A 21,003-nucleotide genomic window follows, 5' to 3' on the forward strand; every position below is an offset into this window, starting at 1 on the left:
CACTTCTCTAAACCTACAAAAAATGTCAAAACATGAATTTAGTTGGAGAGAACATAAAACAAGCGTTAGTGTAATCATTAATTGACAAAAATAAGTGGTGTTCATGAAAAAAAAAGTTTAAAGTTGGTGGTACTCAGTGGCATCACAAATAAAGCTCAAGAGAGTAAAAGAGAAGGTCCATGGGTTCCACAAAAGGGTACCTGTCATCTTCAGGGGAAGCATGTTGGATAAAAATCCTGGGGCTCGGAGGACGTCTCCGGGGCAACGAATGGGACAATGATTTTCTATGCATGCACAGGGGAAAAAAATAACTTCACTGAAAATAATGGATTCTAGTAGCTACTAAAGTCCAGACAGTCAGTCAAATAACATAATGTGACCACACCATTAGTATTTAAAATCAATACTGTAGACTCTAAAAACTAAACAAAAAAAAAGTCAGGTTAAAAATAACTTGATTATGGGTCAAAAAGGGACCAACTCAATATTTGGGACAGTTTGCCCAACCCACTGGAATGCTTTGAGCAAAACAACCCCAAAAATGTGTTGTTTTGTGAGGCAACCTAAAAAATGAAGTTGTTTTATATAAAACAACCAAGGCGGTTAAGTCAAATTAATGTTGGTTCTTTTTTTTTTTTTTTTACCCATAATGTTGTTATTTTTGACCGAACTCTTTTCGAGCGTATGGCAGAAATAAATTTTGTTTAATGATCATAATGGAAAAAAAATGTGCTGGTGATTCAGGGCTATATAAATAAAATTTGATTGAGTGATGACTTGATCACTATGCATATTATTAGAGGTATTGTTTACAGGGGTTTATAATTGCATTGCATCATTAATTGCATATTCAAATGTCCTCCTGAGACCCAGTCTACTCAACTGTGTCCACTGTTATTTCCATGCTGTCTCAGGAAGACAGCAAAGTTAACTACATCCGACCCAAAAGCATGAGACATCAATAGAAAGGCCGGTTTGTCCTCTGCTAAGCACACTAAGACTTAGTAGAGTAGCTTGGAGGAGTCAAAAGATATAAACCAAAGACAAATATCCACTACAATGCTATGGACACAAATTCATAGGCTGTGTCTCAGAAAGGTACACGGTACAAAATAAAGTGGCAGGATTTTATTTTTTACCGCTTGGGGGCAGCAAAGCCAATTCTACTCCCTCTTGTTTGGCCTCTGATTATGCTGTACAGTAAATAACAACCTCCTTAATGATATTCTATTTAAAGTGCGATTGCATTTCAGGTTTAGAATATCATTTTTTTTTTTTACTGATTATTCCAAAACAACACCAGTAAACGATTGTATTATATTACTACATTAGTACAAGCCAGAATAAGACATAAACAAGAAACACAATCAAGGTTCACGCTATGGATAGCACACACAAACCAAAGCAATTGTTTAGGATAGCATTATAAGGTACAAACTCAGTCTCACCAAGCAGACAAAATAGTGTGATTGTGATGAAAGAGTGTATCTGATGTACAATTTACTCATATTAATGAAAGTCATTCTCTGGAATTAAGAGTGTGTAAGCAGGATAGAAAATTAGGAATGTGCCACTGAAGGAAGTGAATCAGAGTAGAAGAAGAAGAGCTTGAGGTGTACAAAAAGAAATGCATTTGTCTTAATAATCACAAGGACCTAGTAGATCAATTAAAATTACTGTGCGAATCATTTTAATGAAAAAAGTGCACATTTCAAAACGTGAAGATTTGATCTACATTGAGTGCCTTGAGGAGATCTAAGGGTGAAGCAAATCATTTGTGAAAAGTGGTGAAAAATGCAAGAGAGCAATACCAAAGTCTTACAGGAGCTACAGCATCACTACAGGAGGGTGATGGATTCAAAGCATGGTACCTTTGCAACTCAGGTGAGGGGACATGATTATCAGGAGTCAGACAGTTGGTGCTAGCACTCCTAACCCTGTCCAGAGAAGGCTGAAGATCACTAGAGGCATCACAGCACAACATGCCATCCAATGGAGGAAGAGGAGGATGGAGAGGAGAGACAGGGCAAGAGGTCAACCACAAAGAGAAAAACAATGGACAAACACAAAACTTACATCCAAAAAAAAAAAAAAAAAAAGTTTGGCTGGATTCACAAAAGAATAAGTCTGAGAATTAAGCCATGCCTGGCTGCAGGGCACAACGATGCAGCTGGAAGTGTCTGAAGAATGTAGTTACCTGAGTTACCAAACACACTGAGTGATGAAGGTACATTTTACCAGGGCGTAAAGTTTAGCTAGCTTTTGACATGCAGGCATGGTGCACTGCTCTTGCAAAACAACATGCACCACAAATAAGTTAGTGATTTTTTTTCATCAGCCATAGTAATAGCAGCTATTTGGTTTTACTATCTTAATAATACAAAATATTCATGATTTGAGAAAGTCTAACGGGCCAAATATTGACCATATGCTTCAAACAAAGCAATGATAGAAAATGTACACAGTTTTGTGTCATAATTGCAAAAATGGCTTGACCTGTTGGCAACTAGCAAAAGGCTGGTTTCAAAACACAGTTTGATATTATAAAATAATAAATCACCTCAACCAATAGTTAGTTGAAAAGCAAGTCCAGTTAAAAAAAATATGATAGTTAACAAAAAAATACAGGAGACCAGATGGGCAAACTTAGTGGTGGAAAAGCCACGTGCATCATAATTATTTTAACTGTATATTGAAAAAATATATGTAAAATTTTTTAAAAAATGTATTGTATTATATGGGAGTTCATAGCGTTTTTCTTAGAAAAGTTGCTTGACGGATCATTAGAATAGTTAAAAATTTGCACACTTTCCGAAGCCGATTTAAAACAAAGTAATAAATTCCTTTGGTGTATGTAAACTTAAGTGCACAACTATATTTCCGCCATCTAGCAGTGAATGGTGATACACCTGTACTCATACATTTGCACATTTGCCTAAGACATACAAAAACATCCAAGCACAACTGTATAATTGCATTCATAAGTGTCAAGACTAAGCCCTCGTGTTTCACACAAGTCCCAAGTGGCTGTGGCGATCATCAAATCAATAACATCGAGACCCCACTAAACTTGAAGCAAGTCGAGTCAGTTCATTACTGAGGTTCGGCAAGTCCTGTGATCTTGCGCTGTATAATATTGCTTCATTAGTTCCATTGCGTTCATTACCTGTGCTTCACAATCACACTGTGCAATGGTCTCAAAAATGGTCCCAAAGCCATCTGTATATCATTTATTAATTTGGCTTCTCATATAGATACCTAAGCGACACGGAGCTTAGTTCTTGTTTGCCGGGCAATAAATTATCTTAGCTGTTTACTTATTAACACATCATACCTTAATTTTTTGGTTTCATGTCATAGTTGTCAAGTCATTGGTTTGCGATAGGAAGTCACGACTCCCAAGTCCTAAAATTGTTAATGAGTACAGTTGTGTGATTCAAGTCCCGCACCTCTGTGATGAACACGTGGCCTTTGGTTGAAGCATATCAAACCCTTACACTTACCTTCTATGACCCCCTTTTTGTATTGCTTTTTTTTTTTTAAAGTGGGTGTTTCACTGTGTCTAGTTGACCTTCTAAATTAAGCATGCATGTCAGCAACAGAAGCAGCAAAGTGGAAGAGATTGTAGAAGGAAAAAAAGAAGTGTGTGCAGTTGTTTGGAAAACAGACAGAAGAGGGCAGGGCAAATGAAGAGCAAACATTATCTGTGGTTTTATGAATTGGGTGAGTGTCGTGGTACAGGCATGGGTGATGAGATGAAGTCTACATTTGCAAATGTAGTACACTTTGGTAGGTTTTACACTTTATTTCTGTCAGTTACTGAACATCTACCAAACATGATATTTTTTCAAAACATTTCTGCATAAATCTGGGGGCAGCACCCTAAAATGTGTGTACCACTTTAATTTTCACGTTTTGGAATCACTCTGCTAAAATGTGTGTACCACTTTAATTTTCACGTTTTGGAATCACTCTGCTATAGTGTCGGCAAATTGTTTTAGTTTATCTTTCATAAAAAAAATCTCTGTATGCCTGACCAAAGTGAAAGTTCGCAAGATCTTTATAAATAACATGTTCAGAATAGAATAGAATAGAATAGAACACTTGAAAATAAAAACAAAGTAAAGAGCAAACAACATATTGAGGCACCCTGAGAAGATAAACATTGCCCTGTAGCGTCCTCTTGTGGATTTTAGGCAGAATCGTAAGCGAAGATTCACTAATATTAAAAAACCTTTACCTTTACCTTTACCTTTACCTTTACCTTTACCTTTACCTTACCTAAAAAACTTTTTTAGGTATTAACAATGTTCAACATGTAATAGCTCTGTAATTACTTGCTGAGTTTTAATTCTTTCGTAGGATTAGTATTGCAGTGAAAATTACCACAATTCTTTATTGACCATGGCTAAATTTGACCTCTTTCCAAATATAGGCTATTTCACGGAAAGAAATTCACACCCAGAAGCATATCGTATGGAATATGGCATGATTGACCAAGTTACCTTAAATGGATGCACTCAGCACTTTTGCCTCGCATTGATTGGTTGATCATGATGACTTCACTGTGGTAACCATGGAGATGGATGACACATAAGGAAATCAACAACAATTCCCCAAAACAGGAAAGCAAAGGGAAAAGAGAGTGAATTGGAACGAGACGAAGCTATGCGCATACACAAATGCAGACACATATACACACGTTCACACCCTCAAACGCACAATTGACACTGCACTTTTACAAACAACTAATCGAAAGCCTGCAGCAACAAACCTTGTTCAAAGTCCAAACCAACCAGGATAAAAATTGCTTATCAACAGTGCAACTAAAATAAAATGAATCAATTAAATACAGAAAACAAGCATTTTACCTAACTCATAAAATGCTGTTTTACCATCATTGACATTCACACAGTTCACACATTCAAACGTTTTGCAACTTTTCTGCATTGCCGACAAATGAGCCATCGGTATCGCTCTAAATACTCGTAACTCAATAAGTGAACTTGCAAGGTTTGATCACTACCTGTCATCCAGGTATTCCTGATCTTTGCGGTGACCTCTAGAGGGGTCATAGTAGCGAGTCGGAGACCGAGAACGCCTGGAGTGTGAAAGCTCATCGTCTAGACTCCTGAAAAAGAAAGACATAATATCATTAATGATGGAAATGACTCATGTCACTGTAGTGGTCAAGCAATATGGCAAACAATTCTTGGCTGGGCTCTTTTGGCTCAGACTGTAAAAGCAGAGCTGGCAGCACAGTCAGTTCCGGAGTAGTTGGCCATTTCATTAGAGGATGGCCTCACTTTGATGGTTTCCAACATTTCTCATCGCTCACACACTGTCATTTGTCTTTCCTATACATTGAACTAAAATGTAGCACCTGGAGGAAATGTGACTAAATATCACTATATTTTTTCAGCATATACTGTAGTAGAAAAATATTTCTTTAAGGAAGAAATACATCTGTCATTTGGGAAAATCACTTTTAATTAGAGATGCACCAAATTGAAAATGCTTATACTGTACAATAGCGAAAATTGAATATCACAAACGCTTAGCTGAAAACAACCAAAATTGGAATCCACGATATTTACAATGACATTTGCAGTTATTCCATTTAATGCGTTGAAGGACTTTTTTCTGTCTTGAGTCTGAAATGTTTGCCTGCATTTGAACACACTATAGCTAGCGCTAACGTTGGAGACTTGTGTTGTATCATACAGTGACAACATAGCTGATTAATGGTTTCTTAGCATTTCTAATCAGCGAGTAAATATGATTTTTTTAATGGCGTTGTTGGAGCTGAGAGAGGACACGAGCTGCCAACTTCAAATTAAAAGATTACCACGGCGATTGTGTTATTGGAAATGTATTATTTGATGTGTTTATTTTGAAGTTGCCCTTTGCAAGGCACTATTGGCGGGTGATGTGATTTTGTTCGTCATCTTTTTGGCAGGTTTTTTTTTTTGACTCAAATAAATTTCCAGGAGAGATGTGGAAGCTTGGCGATACGTCTTTCAACCTGCTGATATGCTTTACATTAGTTGCCCACCAACTGACGCCCCTCATCTTCTCCAGCGTACTTATGTGAAATTCCAACTGACGCTTTCTGTTTTTTGCATCATAACAACATCCTTTTTTGAACATATTTTTCTGTTTTAATCATCGGTGAGAAAAACTCATGTTTTTTTTGCCATTGGTGTAAAAAAAAAAAAAAAAAAAAATTGTGAACAGCCCACTATGGCTTGTAATAATCTTTAGAAGTCCCAGCATTGCCGCTTTAAATGCAGCAAAACATCATCTCTAAATCATCTAAGTTCCCACCTCTGTGCAGGAACATTGGCGGGCCGGGACCGCATACATCCCTGCTCCTCACGATGGGGGGATACTGAGCGGGAACGTATGTGATGCGAGGGCGTTTGCTGATGCTCGGGCACCTCCAGGGTGGACGTGGGCTCCCTTTGTCGCTCCCTGCCACGTCCCTCTGCTGTCGGGTGCCAGTGATGGTGCCATGCAAACACACACACAATCCAGTCAGCCACAAGTAAAGCAAATGAATATTTCAAATACTGTGTCAAGCATTTTTCCAACTTTATAAACAATTTCGAGATCAGAATGAGTGTCTTCCTTCTACAAAGTCTACTCGGCGGACGGATGTATTGGGATACATGACCAATATACTAGCAGGATCTGGAAATGTTGTGGACTGTTACTTGTGACAGCTATACAAAAACTTACAAAATCATCTTGTCATTTACAAATCATGTGTCATATACACTAAGAGTATTGAAACGAGTAGGACTCATTTCTTTATTTTTTTTTTTAAAAATTGACTACACAATTGGATTTGACATCAAACGATGAAGAGTGATGAAGAATGTTTTTGACATTGTTTCAAGGAGCATGTGGGTACTTCCGATACTCAGTTTTAGATATTGGGTTTGCAAATACACCTGTGTAACTAACAAACCAGAGAGATGCATAGGCATGAAAAACAAGAAATTGTGGAGCTGAGTGAGTATAGAAAAATCAATTACAAAATTGCACATTGGCCATAACCCTGATGAGAAGAGGTTTACCCTTTACTAAAGTGATGGGAGGGCTCGAGCTTTGTGGATTAAAAAAAAAAAAAGATGTGCTCATGATGCCAAATGTGCAAGCTCATCTGTGAGACAATGATTTGGCTTGAGCTTGCATGGTTTCTTTGGGGACAGGCTCTCTAATTTTGACTGATGATATAGCAGTCTTTGTTTTATAAGGCTAAGATGGTTCGATGTTACTTACGGCATGCTATAAACCAGTTTGCGCAATGGAATAAGAATGTTTTGTCATGTTGCACAGGATGGCTCGCACGGGTTGACTCTTGACTAGTATTCATTTGATTATTTGTTATAAATTCTTTGATATCCTTGGCAGAGGTGCACATCATTTTTACTCAGATGAGTACCAGGACAAAATATTTGGTATGCACCCTTCCTCTCATTAAAAACAGTCTTCCTCAATGTCCTTCTCACCGTCGCTCCCACATTAGCAGTCTGTGTGTGGACACAGGCGGCCTGCGTCCTTAAAAGCTTTATAACTCTGTAACATCTTATTTAGTTTGTACCATGTTTTATTTATTTGCTGTAGTTTTCTGTTCTGAATGGATGTGCTGCTAGTAGGCTCATTTGATTGACGTGCGCGCAGGAGAGAGAGGTGTGGAGGAGCGTGAGTCACGGTGTGAAGGAAAATTACATAAATAAATGGTACCTGTCGTATTAGAGCTATTTACCAGAAAGACCGCTGAATTGTATGTTCACAACTTCAAAGTGAATGGGACCCGTGACAGTTGCTTTCGGAGACCCGAGAACTCCTTATAACTCTATCAGTTATTGTTTGTGCGGTTCATAAGAGGTAAATTCTCTGTCAACTGTTAAGTGACAACATAAACGATATCCTTCAGACCTTCAAGAGAATAATACACAGGCCTGACAGCCAGTTCAAGCCGATTCAGTAAACAAATAAATATCCTCAGAATAGAAAGACATGGGAGGTGCGTGCTTAGCTTTTTGAAAGGCGAGGAGAAAACTTTTACAGAGAGCTTGCGTTGTTCCCTTAGTTTGTCTTGCCAAAGAGCAAGAGGGTCATTAGGTATTGCTTCTCGATTAGCTTGTTTGCTAGTTTGTTAGCTACATTCACATGCTTTTTGATACTTGTCATAAAAACTTGAACTGTAAATCTTGCATAAGTGTTGCAACCAAGCCACAGCAGATTTTGGAGCCTCTTTTCTGGGAAAAAAAAATGTTCAGCTCAGGCTCGGTTGTTGTCATGAGTGAAAGTTAGGAAGGGTACGCAATTGTGTGAAGTGAAGCACGCTATATTACGCATCTGTGATTTTTGTCGTGCGTGCATACCTGTGTACCAGTTATGTGCTCCCTGCATAAAGGCCTTAATAGTCTGAAATCAGGGTTGCAGACTCAAATGCTGCACTGGTGGAACGTAAGAAGTTTAAATTATCCCACTCGGATTCTCCCAGGCACTCCACCCGAGAAAAACAAAAATGTGCTGGAGCAAATACTTGGTTTTAGGCAGATTCAGTTTCTATTTTAATAAGTTCTAAATCAGACTCAGATGCAAATCCTTGGAGGTAAACGCTACACTCTTGATCTCTTGTCTCTTCATCTTTTAATGAAAGTAAAACTAAAGAACTCAAATACAATGTTCCAATACTTTTGGACGGGAGGGGAAATGTTAGAGATAAGCAAACATTTAATACAGTAGAACTTGAGTGCGGTATTTTGAAGGGGTTTTATAATTGTCTTCCATATTTTAAAAAAATAAAACAAAGCATTCTCTGTTGTTGCAGCAGTACATCATTTAAAGATAAAAATAGAAATAAAGAGAGTGATCAGCCTTGAAGGCATATGTGCATCCTTGCTGGGCTTTGTTTTGATCCCAAGGTCCCTGGCTTCATTTCCAACAGTGTAATACCTCAAAGCTTGCAATGGCCCACTAGTTTTTGCTTTGAGTGGGTCTACCATTTTTCCTTCCCATTTATACCTAACCAGACATACCAGATGGCTTGTTTTACAAAACAGTTTGTTTCTCAGGCCCATCTGGTAAACAGTTGATCCAAGGTGTTCAGAAAGAACAGGAACTTTTAAAAAAAACGTTAGGTGACTGGATGATGGTAAGATTTTTCATCACGAAAAGCTTTCAGGCCCCTGTGATTATTATTATTATTATTATTATTATTATTAATACACTATTATATGTTATATTTTTAATTATTTATCAATTTTTTAAAGATATTTTTTATTTAATATTATTTTTTCATCAATATTATTTACTTTATTATTATTAAAATTCAATACATTTGTTGAATTATATTTTCAATCAAGTACTAAATCTGCAAATAATACCCCAGTTTTCATTGTCAGAAGTCATGTATCAACACACGGTCAACAACATTGTAGTTTATTCCTCAGTGAATGTTATATGATCACACGTTGAGTGTATTCCATGTTGAATAATAATTCCATTTGAAAATACTACACTGAAACAAAAGATGAAATAGTTGCATAGTAAAAAACAATCCCCACCCACCTTTCGAAACTACTGCTGTACCCTCAAATTCGGGCTCTGTTACACGTTGTGAACCTACAGTACATTCACACAGACACACACAGGCACACGACATGTGTGCACATGTGCCCACACACACACATACGCACACACAAGCATGCATACATTCCAGTACAAATTAAGTATTAGGGGAGGGAAATAAAAGCAGACATTAACATTGACGTACAGTACATGTTATGCAAAAGCTACTATTGGTTTAAAGAAACGAAATATTGCCTCGTTTCCGATGCGCAGAAACACACAGAACATGACATGACAAAGCTTAAAAACAAACACTCATATTTAACGTCTAGTACAGGCAGAGACATGCAAAACTTACGCTGCAGCTTTCTGCCGGGGTTGTCCGTGTGTATGTGTCGACGAGACAGATATGGGGAGGGTCGGGGGAGCGGTATGGATGAGACGTCGTGCGTTTGGAGGGGATACCAGTGCGGCTTGTCATCCAGCAGGGCTGTCTCCAGCTCTATAAGGATCTGTCAAATTAAACGGGTTTATTTTAAAACAGTGAATATCTTCTTACTTTAAATAAGGTAAATACATTAGTAATTGCAGTTCATGTACCATATTTTGCGGTTTATAAGTCGCTCCATATAAATCGATCCAGTCAAAAAACATATATTTAAAAACAAACAAACAAACAAAAAAACAACAACAAAAAAACCTCATAGATCGCTTCGGAGTAAAGATGATTGTTTCGGTCATTTTAATCCAAGACCAAGAATGGTAGAGATCTGTTCAGCCGTTCAGAGGTTGTTCAAATGTGTCCTTCTGGTTTACAAAGAAATCCAAAGCGACCAGTGGAGGAGATGGTTCCAGCATGAGCCGTTTTTTGCTTCATAACATTAAAAATTGGCTGCTTATGAGAGAGCCTGTATTAAAGAAATCTTAATATAAATGTATAATATTGCATTATAAATATTAGGGAGGTTTTAACCAGTTGCAATGTTTATGTATCACACTAAACATGACCTTGGGCATTCTGCTGTGACTTGCATCCAGAACACCGACAGAGTTGTTCTCTCGTAGATACTAAGGTTGCCGTCATTTGTGATCTCCAGCAGTTGAACATCTTGCACAGACATGCTAGATTCACCTGGTTTGTTAAAAGATATGTCTCGGATCCTTGTGGGTCTTTTATGGCTGGAAAGTAGAACTCCAAACTCCTTACTGCAATAAAGCATTATTTCAAGTAGGACTCCGGGTATTGCCTGTTGAAAGCTTTTTTTTTTTTCTTCAGGTGCAGACTCCTCTGCTGTCTGCTTACTGGGCCTTTTCCTGTTTCCAAAGAAATTTTCCAAAGATGTCTGTTTCTTACTCATTCTGCTATATTTTTGGTGAAATTTTTGGGCGCAAAGTGACTGAAATGAATCCAAGACAATCTGGTTATTCATTATTTAGTTTTTCAAACTAAAATATCTTTCAGGCTCAGGTAAAATATAAAACAGGAATAATTATTTCTTTTGTTTCCCAGTACCGGCCGTGGACTGGTGGTTGAGGGCCTTTGATCTATTCTAGAAGAAGTGCTATAGTTTTAATAAATACATAAAATACAAAGGAAAAATTGGTGGGAAAAAAAAGCATCATGAAAAAAAAAACATATTTAAGTCACAGCCGAGTGAGTTGCACGAACAGCCAAATGATGAACAGCAACTTATCATCCGGAAATTAATTAACAAATAATTAATTCATTGTTTTATGTTGGCCTAAAAAAAAACAAGCACAAGCATGAATGCCTGCAAATACATGTACAGTGTGTGTATGTGTGTGTGTGTGTGTGTGTGTGTATTACTTCTCCCATAAAGATGCTATCCTCCTCTGGTGACCTGGGCTGGTCCCACACAGTCAGCTCCAGCATATGGTTGCGGAAATCCCTACGATGGATGTGAGTGTAGAGGAATGTTTGGTTCCACTTGGGTTCACATGTCTTCTTCACTGCTTTCGTCCTGCGTTTACTCTTGTCACTGTTTCAAAACACAAACAGAAATTAAGTTAGTGCTTTAAATTTGACAGATCTTACCACTTGAGAAAACATCCCCTTTAACAAGAACACATGACAACTGCACCTGCGATCGGGAAGAAAGTACATTTTGACGTATGGACTTCTTGGTCGTCCATCAGGCCGGAGAGGGAGCTCTACCGCCTGAAGCACGTTGACTATTAGCTGGTGACCTGCTTTGTCGTACCACAGCTTCACCTGCAGGGCAAATGCACACAAGCACATTTGGTCTGGAAACTTCAAAATGTGAGATAAACCAATAATAGTGCACACACACTCACAGAAAGTTTTCCTGGCATTAGCTGTGGAGCATCGAGAATCATTCTGGGACTGGTGGGAGATAAAAGATTTATAGATGGTCTCTCCATCTTCTGGGACTCAAATGAACTCGAACCTGCTATGAAGCAAAAAAAAAAAAAATAGAGAACCGTTTTCTAATCTCAGAAATGATAAATATAGCCTATGCTATTTGGACATGTGAGCAAAACATGTAAAAGACAATATCTTTACAGTTTCTGCAATGCATGGAGTATTTTTTGTAAGATCTTTTTACTTACAAAAATACTCATAGAGACTTGATATTTCAAATTGGATAAATCTGGAGTTGTAAATTTTCTTCCTGAGCTGTGTAGAGTGTCCTAGACGTTTATTTCTTACAGTCCCTTTAACACTGCCATATCAGACTTTATGGCAACACTAAAAAGTTGTGAGTACATCGCCTAATCACCTACATATCACAATTATTATGTGAGACAGCAGTTCCAGATTAGAATAGTTGTTCATAAACACTTTGTATCTTCAGGCACTTCTCTTAGGGAGTTTTGGAGCGCTATCCCTTGAACTGCACTAGGTTCACAAAACAACTATATTTGGTGACAGTGTAGCAGACTTCAAAGGCTGGTTCATCCACCTTTTATGGCAAAAAATGACACGATCAATTAAAACGGTACTGTTCCTGTTTAACAAATAAAAAAAATGAAAAAAGACAAAACAAAAGAAGCTGCAGAGGTGTATTTGGCATTACACATTGTGTGCATGGCAGCTTGAGTGTTAGTGCTTTTAAAGGACAGTACAGCACCTTTTTTATTTGGAAGTAGCTTGTGAAAACTGTCAGATGGCTCCTGCGTTATTTCAGGGCTTTTTATAATAAATACACTGTGATTGTTACTGCTTCACAAGAACGTAAGAATATATCACCCTGTATGGGCAAATGACCAGAAAAAAAGGCTGGTCGGATTCAAAGAAAACTAATTATACATAGAAGAGAAGTAGTTGGAAACAAGTTAAAATACGGAGAAACACCATAACACAATTTTGAATTTGTTCAGTACAAAACCAACCAGAATAATGTTAAAAAAAAAAAGAATGAAAGGGATGCTTGTTTAATCCATTAGAAAGCAGTGAAAGAAAGTGGATGGTCGCTCTTGTGTAATCTAGCCGCAGCCTCGTTCAACCTTGTCCTGGCATCTCAGCAAAATATGTCAGACTCAAAATTAAGTGAACAATAATGAGTCAGATGTGTGCATGTGTGATGATTTGCATCACCAGTTTTGACTTGTTTTATGTGTTATTATTATTAATTATTATTATTCAGCTTGTGCAGTTCTTCACAAATATATACATACATGGAATATGTATGGAACATCACCTGCTAACTTTGAAGCAGTGGTTTCACTGAGGAATGGGGATTCACTTTTAATTGTCATCAAATTCTGTATAATTATCGATTTAAAGACAAAGGTTGACAAGCATCATCAAATGGATGGAGTTCAACTTTGGTGCTTCCACCTCACAACATAATAGATACCTACTAGATTCTAATGGGGGATGTGATGTGTCTGGTATTCTTGGGATGTCACTGAAAAATAAAATGCAAACAGTGAGTCACTTGCATGTTTATAACCGGCTTCTTTGAATGCAGTAAAGTTAGTAGTTTTGTGCATGTGCAGGCTTTCATGCTTCAGAAATACAGTAGTGTTCAAACTGGTTATTTACAGTACTGCACATTTTCAAGCTACACTATTACAAACTTCGGAACGATGGGAAAGCAAATGATCGTGGAATGGGGACATTTCTTAAATGAATACAGCTATGTTGAATTGAATACTCATATGGTTCAGTCATCAATAAATGTAATAGCATCGAGCTAAAACTAACAACACTAAAAATACTTACTAAACATACAGCTTTTATTTTCTAACATTGTGTAGTGTCTCTGATGAAGGGTTAGTCCCCACCAACTGCCAACTTGTCATGGAAACTAAATAGATATGGTTTGTATGTAATACTGCTACTACTGCTAATAATAATAATAATAATAATAACACAAATAGTTACAATAAAGCAAGCATCATTAGAATAAACTCAAACCGTGCTTCTTCAATTCCAGCAGCCAAAATTCAAAACAGCAGAGTTAGCTAAGTTTGGAGCAAATTGAATGATTTTTTTTAATTTTTTTTTTTTTTTTGGAACGCTGGTTAATTTGGCTTGAGGAAAAAAAAATCGACTTTGTGAAACAACACCCATTTTGCATCCCTTTGTGTTAGAAAATATAAGTGATTTGACAATTGCAGTGATTTTCAAGGAAGCCAATTGCCCTTGATATTCTCATCTAAAGGAAAGGTGAAATCTATTGGGATGAAAAATGCCAAAAGCAGTATGACATTATTTTAAGCATGAGGAGTAAAAATGTCCGAATAAAATGGTAAGATTACTTACTGATATTTTCTATACACCCTTTGTGAGTGTTTGGAGAGAAATAAATATGTTCAATTTATGTTTCAAAACAAAGCAAACGTGTATGTCAACATTATTGACAATATTGTAAAACAATCAGTGAGTTTGAGAAGAACATACGGTATATGAATTTAAATGTCTGCTATTAAAACGTTTTAATGGTTAACTATGATTTTTGTCACCTTCCCAAAATCATGGCCTCAATCTTTTTTTCAAAAACCACAAAAAAGAGAACTAAATACAGTTTCATTGCCTTGATTTTTTTTTAATTGATCTATTTAACTAAGGATGGGTATACAATGTCAGAATATGACATGGGACAATTTTAAGAAGGTGACAATTTTCCATTTTCACAATTTTAAGTTTCATTCAATTAAATAATCGAATCATGAACTGTCTTACAGAGATAGTTGACCAATAGTTAAGATTGTGTATTGACAAAGACAATTGGGAAAAAAAACAGTCAAAAAACGTATAATTCACAACAGGGGTTTGTTCTATTTTTACAAATAGATAAATTTTTGCTGCAGTTTTTCTTTTTTTAAATTGACAAGTACACCAAATAAAGTGTATGGTATGTGATTATGTCTGAATGGTGTTTATAGTACTGTGTGCATTTTACATGTTCTATTTTATAAGCTGTCTATAACCACATTAGAAACACGTTTAGAAACATACAACTTACCCAATAGGCCGGGATACAACTAGCTCGACTTGGGGCTCCGCTTGAGATTCCAGGATGATGTTGTAAACTTCTTTCATTGTGGCTCCTGGTAACAGTTTTCCATTCCACTGCAAAACTTCATCCCCTGAAATGAAATGTTGTATAATAGTCGGTGATGAGCAATAGATAATTAGCATAGAATGGTTAGCATCACTTTTATATCCTGGCATAAGTCATTACAATTGAGCAGTGCGCTGGACTTTGAAGTGCAAGCAACACTATTTCAGTGAGCGTCTTTTGGTTTTGTAAATTCCGGATTATAAACCACACCAGTATATAAACCGCAGCATCCCGTATTATAAACCACACCAGTATATAAACCGCAGCATCAAAAATTGAGGGGGGGGAAAAAAGTCATGGATAAGCCACACTGGTTTATAAGTCGCGGGTCATAACATCAGATAATTGCGCAGAAAGATACTATATGGAAGGTTTTTTTTTTGTTTGTATTTGTTTTTAAAAACTTGTTTTTATTTATTTGCCTGTTTACAGCAACATCCTATCTTCAAAAGTGTGAACAAGCATACGTGTTTAGCTCTAATATATTTATACAAAGTGGACGGTTGAATGAATATTTTCACGTAACACGTATATATATATATATATATATATATATATATATATATATATATATATATATATATATATATATATATATATATATATATACATATACATATATATATAACGCAGGTCTCACATCATGAGAAAAAAGTTGCGGCTTATAGTCCGAAAAATACGGTCAATAGAATTGCAGGTAGAGTTCTGAAGACATGATTATTTGGCCATCATTTTACACTCTTACCTGCTCTCAGATGTCCAACCACATCAGCCAGGCTGCCCTTTTTGACCTTAGTAATGAAGGCACCTAATCTCCCTGACTCTGTTATTCTACCTCCAACCACCTATCAAGAGAAAGTGGATACAATTGGGAAGACGAAATATACAGTATGAAAGCCCATTCAGAAAAAATCATGGAAATATATCTTTTCAATTTCACACGTTTGCCATAACTGTCCAATGAGACACTGACTTTTAATCCCAGCAGAGCCCCAGCTTCTTTTGGCACGGTGGTGCTCCTCTTACTAAGGGTGATTCTGCCGATCAGATGGTCACCCTCCTTGGATGGTTGCCAGGTTACAGGATGCTGTAATAAAAAATGGGTGCTGGCTCAATTCAGAATTGTGACATCATGGCACACGACACTAAAATTGGGTGAAAAAGTACATTTCAATTTTAAAGATAAAGCGAGTTGTGTGTCGCATTTGAAAATTGGGCCGTATCGTCTGTATATGTGTTACCACAGATGCACCACCAGGTGTTAAATTAAAAACTGCAGTTGTCTGTTTACATTTTAACTCAACTTGTTTATATTAAAACGGGTATTTGGAGCAATCATGAGAGACACTGTTTTTAGTGTCCTGGTCAACTATGATCCCATTGTGCTTGTAAATGTGGTTGGAGACTTGAATTTTGTGACTCCCGTTTGTCTGCTAAAACAAGTGTAACAAGAAGGAACAATACTGAACACCTCCTACACACAATGAAAATGTAAAGTTTTTTAGTTAGCTATGATTGTATTGTTATTATTATTGTTGTCATTTATGTAGAAGACATTAATACATTTGTGGTTGTCATATTGGTTTAGAAATAAAGTAGATTTAAGTGGAGAAATATTGTACTTACATGCCACACAGTGGGATCATGAGGGTAACATTCCCAGTCTCCTGCAAGAGGAAAATGGAAATTGACCAAAGTGAAGGTGAGACAACATTTCCAATATACAGTATGAGATACCTTACCATGTAAAATAGTACCATGATAAATTCTAATAATGTTTGAAATACATTAGCATGGAATTTCAATTTACGGAATATTTAGTCTAAGATATCTATAGTTATGTATTACAAGGCATGTAAACACATAACTGTAACATGGCTCAAGCAATTCAGTGGATAAATTGTAATTGATTGATGTAGTTGATTTCCTTTTATGGTTCCAAGTTACAACAGGCATATTATGAAATAACTTTTCTGCCCTCATAGAGCAGTGAAATCTCTCCAATTCAGAATTTGACCTGAATAAATATAAAATGATGTAACTTCTGAGATCACAAATTCAGTCACAATAGTCAGAATGTTGTGCAATTTCTAATAAGCTGGAATTCCTCACATCACACGAGGAATCAGAATAGTAAGAATATTGCACAAAATTATACTATGCATCATCACCCGAACCCAGTTTCTCAAACATAAGAAATGCACAAGATTAGAAGAAAATACATTAGAGAATTGGTCAAGTCTAACCATGTTCCAGCATGACAGATAAAATGTAACTTGTTGATGGATGAGGCTAAAATATATGCATTATTATGAAGACACTGATGCAAGACACCAAAGAATGATTAAAAAAAAAAAACTGACACACAATGATTTATTTCACAAGAAGAACTTGGGAAAACCTGTATCAAAGTGCATCCCATCCCCTTCCATTACAGGCAAAGTACATATCGAAAGTTGTCTTATGCGCGAAAAGTAATAAATGTGAAAAACTAAAGATAGTTAAAGTTATAGTCTTAGGAGAATGGTATTATTACATTCCAACTGTCAAAGGCAAAATTTGACTGGTCAACTGCTAACCCACTGTAGACAGATGTGAGCAAATGAACTTGAAAAACCGATATGAAAAACCCGACATCATATTTTACCTGTCATAAGTCGGCATGCACATGCATGGTTCTCCATAACTTCCCAAGCAACCTTGACCAATTGTCATGAGAAGCTCTGAACAAACTATCACTTTATAAATTCAGCATGTTTCCAACTGATGAAAAGTATTTTTCCATCAGTACATTCTTCTGTACACATGTGAAGGATAGCATTTGTTGAAATGAGTGCAGCACGTCGATGCCGTTGATATGACATAACGTAAAATAAGAGTAAAACAGAGCCAGGCATCCCTTGGACCAGGCAGACAATGAGGCGAATGGGTTGTGACAACTTATAGTGGCATTATGTAAGCTTAAAGCAAACTAAGTTCTCAGTTTCATAACTCAAGCATGAATGTAGTGCAGTGTTGGGCCACATGGTTGAGAATCATAAAAACGCCTGGCCATACAGTCAGGAACCCATGGATGGATTTCAGGTATATATTATTTAAGAGCCATCACCTTTTAGGGAGATTTTAACCATGATAAAATGACAATTCCTCAAAAAAAAAAAAAAAAAAACTCTTCTCGATAGAGGTCACAAACTAGAAATTACAAATTAGAAGAATAAAACCAAATTCAGACAATTTTAAGGAAAGAAAAAGCTCTACTAGAACAGGATGGCATTTCTCTAAAATAATTTGGGGGGAATATAGCATGTCAAAAGTATTCAATTAAACTCAACACATACATGTTAAGATAACAAATACAACATAAGAAAAAAAATATAACTGCATTTTGTTGAAATTACACATTCAATTTAGTGTGACAATGTTTTGTTATTAGGGTTTCACCTGGTAGTTTTTAAGACGATGTTTTTACATAGCAGGTGCTATACTGTACATAGAAGATAGACAGCATATAGTATGTGTGTGAGTGAAGGTGCGTGCGCGCGTGTGTGTGTTTCTATTGTGAACTCACAATGATTTTAAAAAGTCAAATGATTTAAAAGCCTGCATGCTTCACGGCTGCCAGCAACCACATCTCATAATTGATCCTGTCTTCGTCTCAAGCTAAAAAAGGAAGCGGTGTCTAGCTGCCATGCCGGAGTGTATACAGTAAAACCTGCTCTGACAAAAACATCGCATACTAAACCTCTACTTGCTCAATGTCAAAATGCTTGGTGGTGTATCTAAGTTAGAGTTCTGCAGAATGTGCAACAACAATCGGATGACACAGGCTTGTTTAAATCGGTAGTCTATGCCTTGTAAAATTGATGGATCTCCTTGAATATACAGTGGAAACTGTTAAAATTCCTCGATGTTCTATAACAGAAATTATGAAAATTATTGGAATTTGAAGACTCTTAAAATCTATATTGCCAATTAGAGTGAAAGCAAATGATTATTTGTCCATTTGTGCCTTGTGATTGGCTAGGGTTAGGGTCACTAATGTTGGAGAAATATGAAGAAATCTAGTACCAAAGAAACACTCGTAAAATTTTTAGTTTGCGTGTTGGAGTAATTCGAAGAAATACAGTACTTTAGAAACACAGGTAAAATGGTAAACAACAAATAAATGTTTGGTTTTCAGATGTATGACATGATTAAGAAAGAAACAATATGTCCGAAAATGGATCTTGTTTTGAAACGCCAGCAAGCTCCTTTCTGAATTTCGCACGAGCGGACAAAAAAGGAGAGTGGTTTCACTTGTTAGGCAACTACTGTTGTAAAGCATTTCGGCAGTTTGAGAAAAAAAACACAGCTTAGCCTCCACTGCTTTCCTATGGGCAAGCCAGAAAAAAAAGACAAAACAATGAAGACAAACAACATTGCATCACACCTCAATGGCATGTGGCAAAGGCCAACTTCAAAATAAACAGACCAAATAAAACATGGCCGTCAATACATTAACCGTCATCGTTTGAAAATGTGTTAGCCAGTCGTCAAATAAAAAAACCCATAAAAAATAATGGGCACACCCCTAAAACAAACTGAACAATGGCACAAGTGGTGAAGTAAGAGAAAGGTTGATTCGGATTGCAGGGTTTTTAACCTGCAGTGGACACACAAGTATTTTATCGTATAATGCAAAGAAAAGACAGTTTTGTCTCATATGCCAAGAAACGGTGGCTGAATTCAAAGAATTCAATCCGCGCCAACACTATGAATCTCGTCACAAACACAATTATGACAGCTTGCAAGGACAACTGCGAGCAGACAATCTTGCTAAGCTAAAAAATGGGTTGTTAGCACAGCAGTGTAGATTAGTCAACCAAGTTCAGCTAAACCAGTCGTCCATTCGAGTTGGCATTCCAGTTGCTCGACTGATAGCAAGCAGCGGTAAACCTTTCACTGAAGAATTTGTGAAAAAATATTTGAACACTGTCTCAGAGTAGGTGTGTCCCAAGAAAAAAGATGTCTTAAATGCCTTGAGCCTATCGGCGACCACAATAATGAGACACATTTAAGAAATCGGGGCTAACGTACAGTAGACGAAATAAGTTGTTTTCTCATTAGCACTGGTTGAGAGGCCAGTTACGGCAAACTTTTTTTTTTTTTTTTTTGGCAAAGTATCCACATCATGGAAGAGATGAACTTGGACTGGTCAAAGCTTGTTAGCATCACGATTGACAGAGCTCCTAGTATGCTAGGCGCATCTCAGGGCTAATTGGACTCGTGAACAGCGTGATGGAAAAACGGGGGATTACCCCTCCGCTACAAGTCCACGGCCGAATTCAACAACAAGCTCTGTGCTGCAAATTTGTGAAGTTGGATTCAATCATGAAATTTGTGGTCTAATGCATAAACTTTATCTGGGCAAAAAGACTTAAACACAGGCAGTTCCAACAATTCCAGTCTGAACTGGAGTCTGCAAATGGCTATGTGCTGTATTACAGAGGTCCAATGGTCGAGCCGCGGCAGAGAATTTCATTTTGAGCTAAACATTTTTATTTTGGTGCATCCCTAATAGCAACCAAAGCCGCAGAAAAATACATGTTATTTGTATTTACTCCATTTAGTAGTAGTGAGGTGTTTCTAGTTTATTTCAGAAGCATTTGAAGTGGTGCATGTGAGCGACTCATCTGATCAAAATCACACCCTTTCTGAAGGTCATTAATTATAACACATTGTTGAAATATTTACAATTTGCCAACTTACACAGCTCAAGTTGCATTTCTAAAATGCAAGCCTTTCCCTGAGAAGTGAATGTTTGGTTGTACGAGCAGCAACAATCCCAAATCTTATGCTATCCAATTGATAATATTTCATC

General features: G+C 36.9%; 1 protein-coding gene across 4 annotated transcripts in view; it reads right to left on the reverse strand.

Moving 5' to 3' along the window:
• Positions 1-21,003, reverse strand: part of rims1a (regulating synaptic membrane exocytosis 1a) — a 63,193-nt gene that overhangs the window by 12,876 nt on the left and 29,314 nt on the right. The window contains exons 7-22 of one of the 4 annotated variants that reach the window (XM_088421028.1): positions 16,770-16,810; positions 16,117-16,230; positions 15,889-15,988; positions 15,045-15,168; positions 14,342-14,359; positions 13,435-13,481; positions 11,905-12,020; positions 11,691-11,821; positions 11,417-11,588; positions 9,947-10,100; positions 9,589-9,642; positions 6,328-6,490; positions 5,027-5,131; positions 4,506-4,565; positions 1,872-1,961; positions 201-284 (exon numbers count right to left, since the gene is read on the reverse strand). In XM_088421028.1, the coding sequence (XP_088277154.1) occupies positions 201-284; positions 1,872-1,961; positions 4,506-4,565; positions 5,027-5,131; positions 6,328-6,490; positions 9,589-9,642; positions 9,947-10,100; positions 11,417-11,588; positions 11,691-11,821; positions 11,905-12,020; positions 13,435-13,481; positions 14,342-14,359; positions 15,045-15,168; positions 15,889-15,988; positions 16,117-16,230; positions 16,770-16,810 (1,573 nt within the window). The remainder of the gene's footprint in view (positions 1-200; positions 285-1,871; positions 1,962-4,505; positions 4,566-5,026; positions 5,132-6,327; positions 6,491-9,588; positions 9,643-9,946; positions 10,101-11,416; positions 11,589-11,690; positions 11,822-11,904; positions 12,021-13,434; positions 13,482-14,341; positions 14,360-15,044; positions 15,169-15,888; positions 15,989-16,116; positions 16,231-16,769; positions 16,811-21,003) is intronic. The other 3 variants (XM_088421029.1, XM_088421032.1, XM_088421033.1) reach the window with 3 other exon arrangements.

Source organism: Hippichthys cyanospilos, chromosome 8 (assembly GCF_059441005.1).
Source record: "Hippichthys cyanospilos isolate Australia breed blue-spotted pipefish chromosome 8, RoL_Hcya_1.0, whole genome shotgun sequence".
Classification (NCBI taxonomy): domain Eukaryota; kingdom Metazoa; phylum Chordata; class Actinopteri; order Syngnathiformes; family Syngnathidae; genus Hippichthys; species Hippichthys cyanospilos.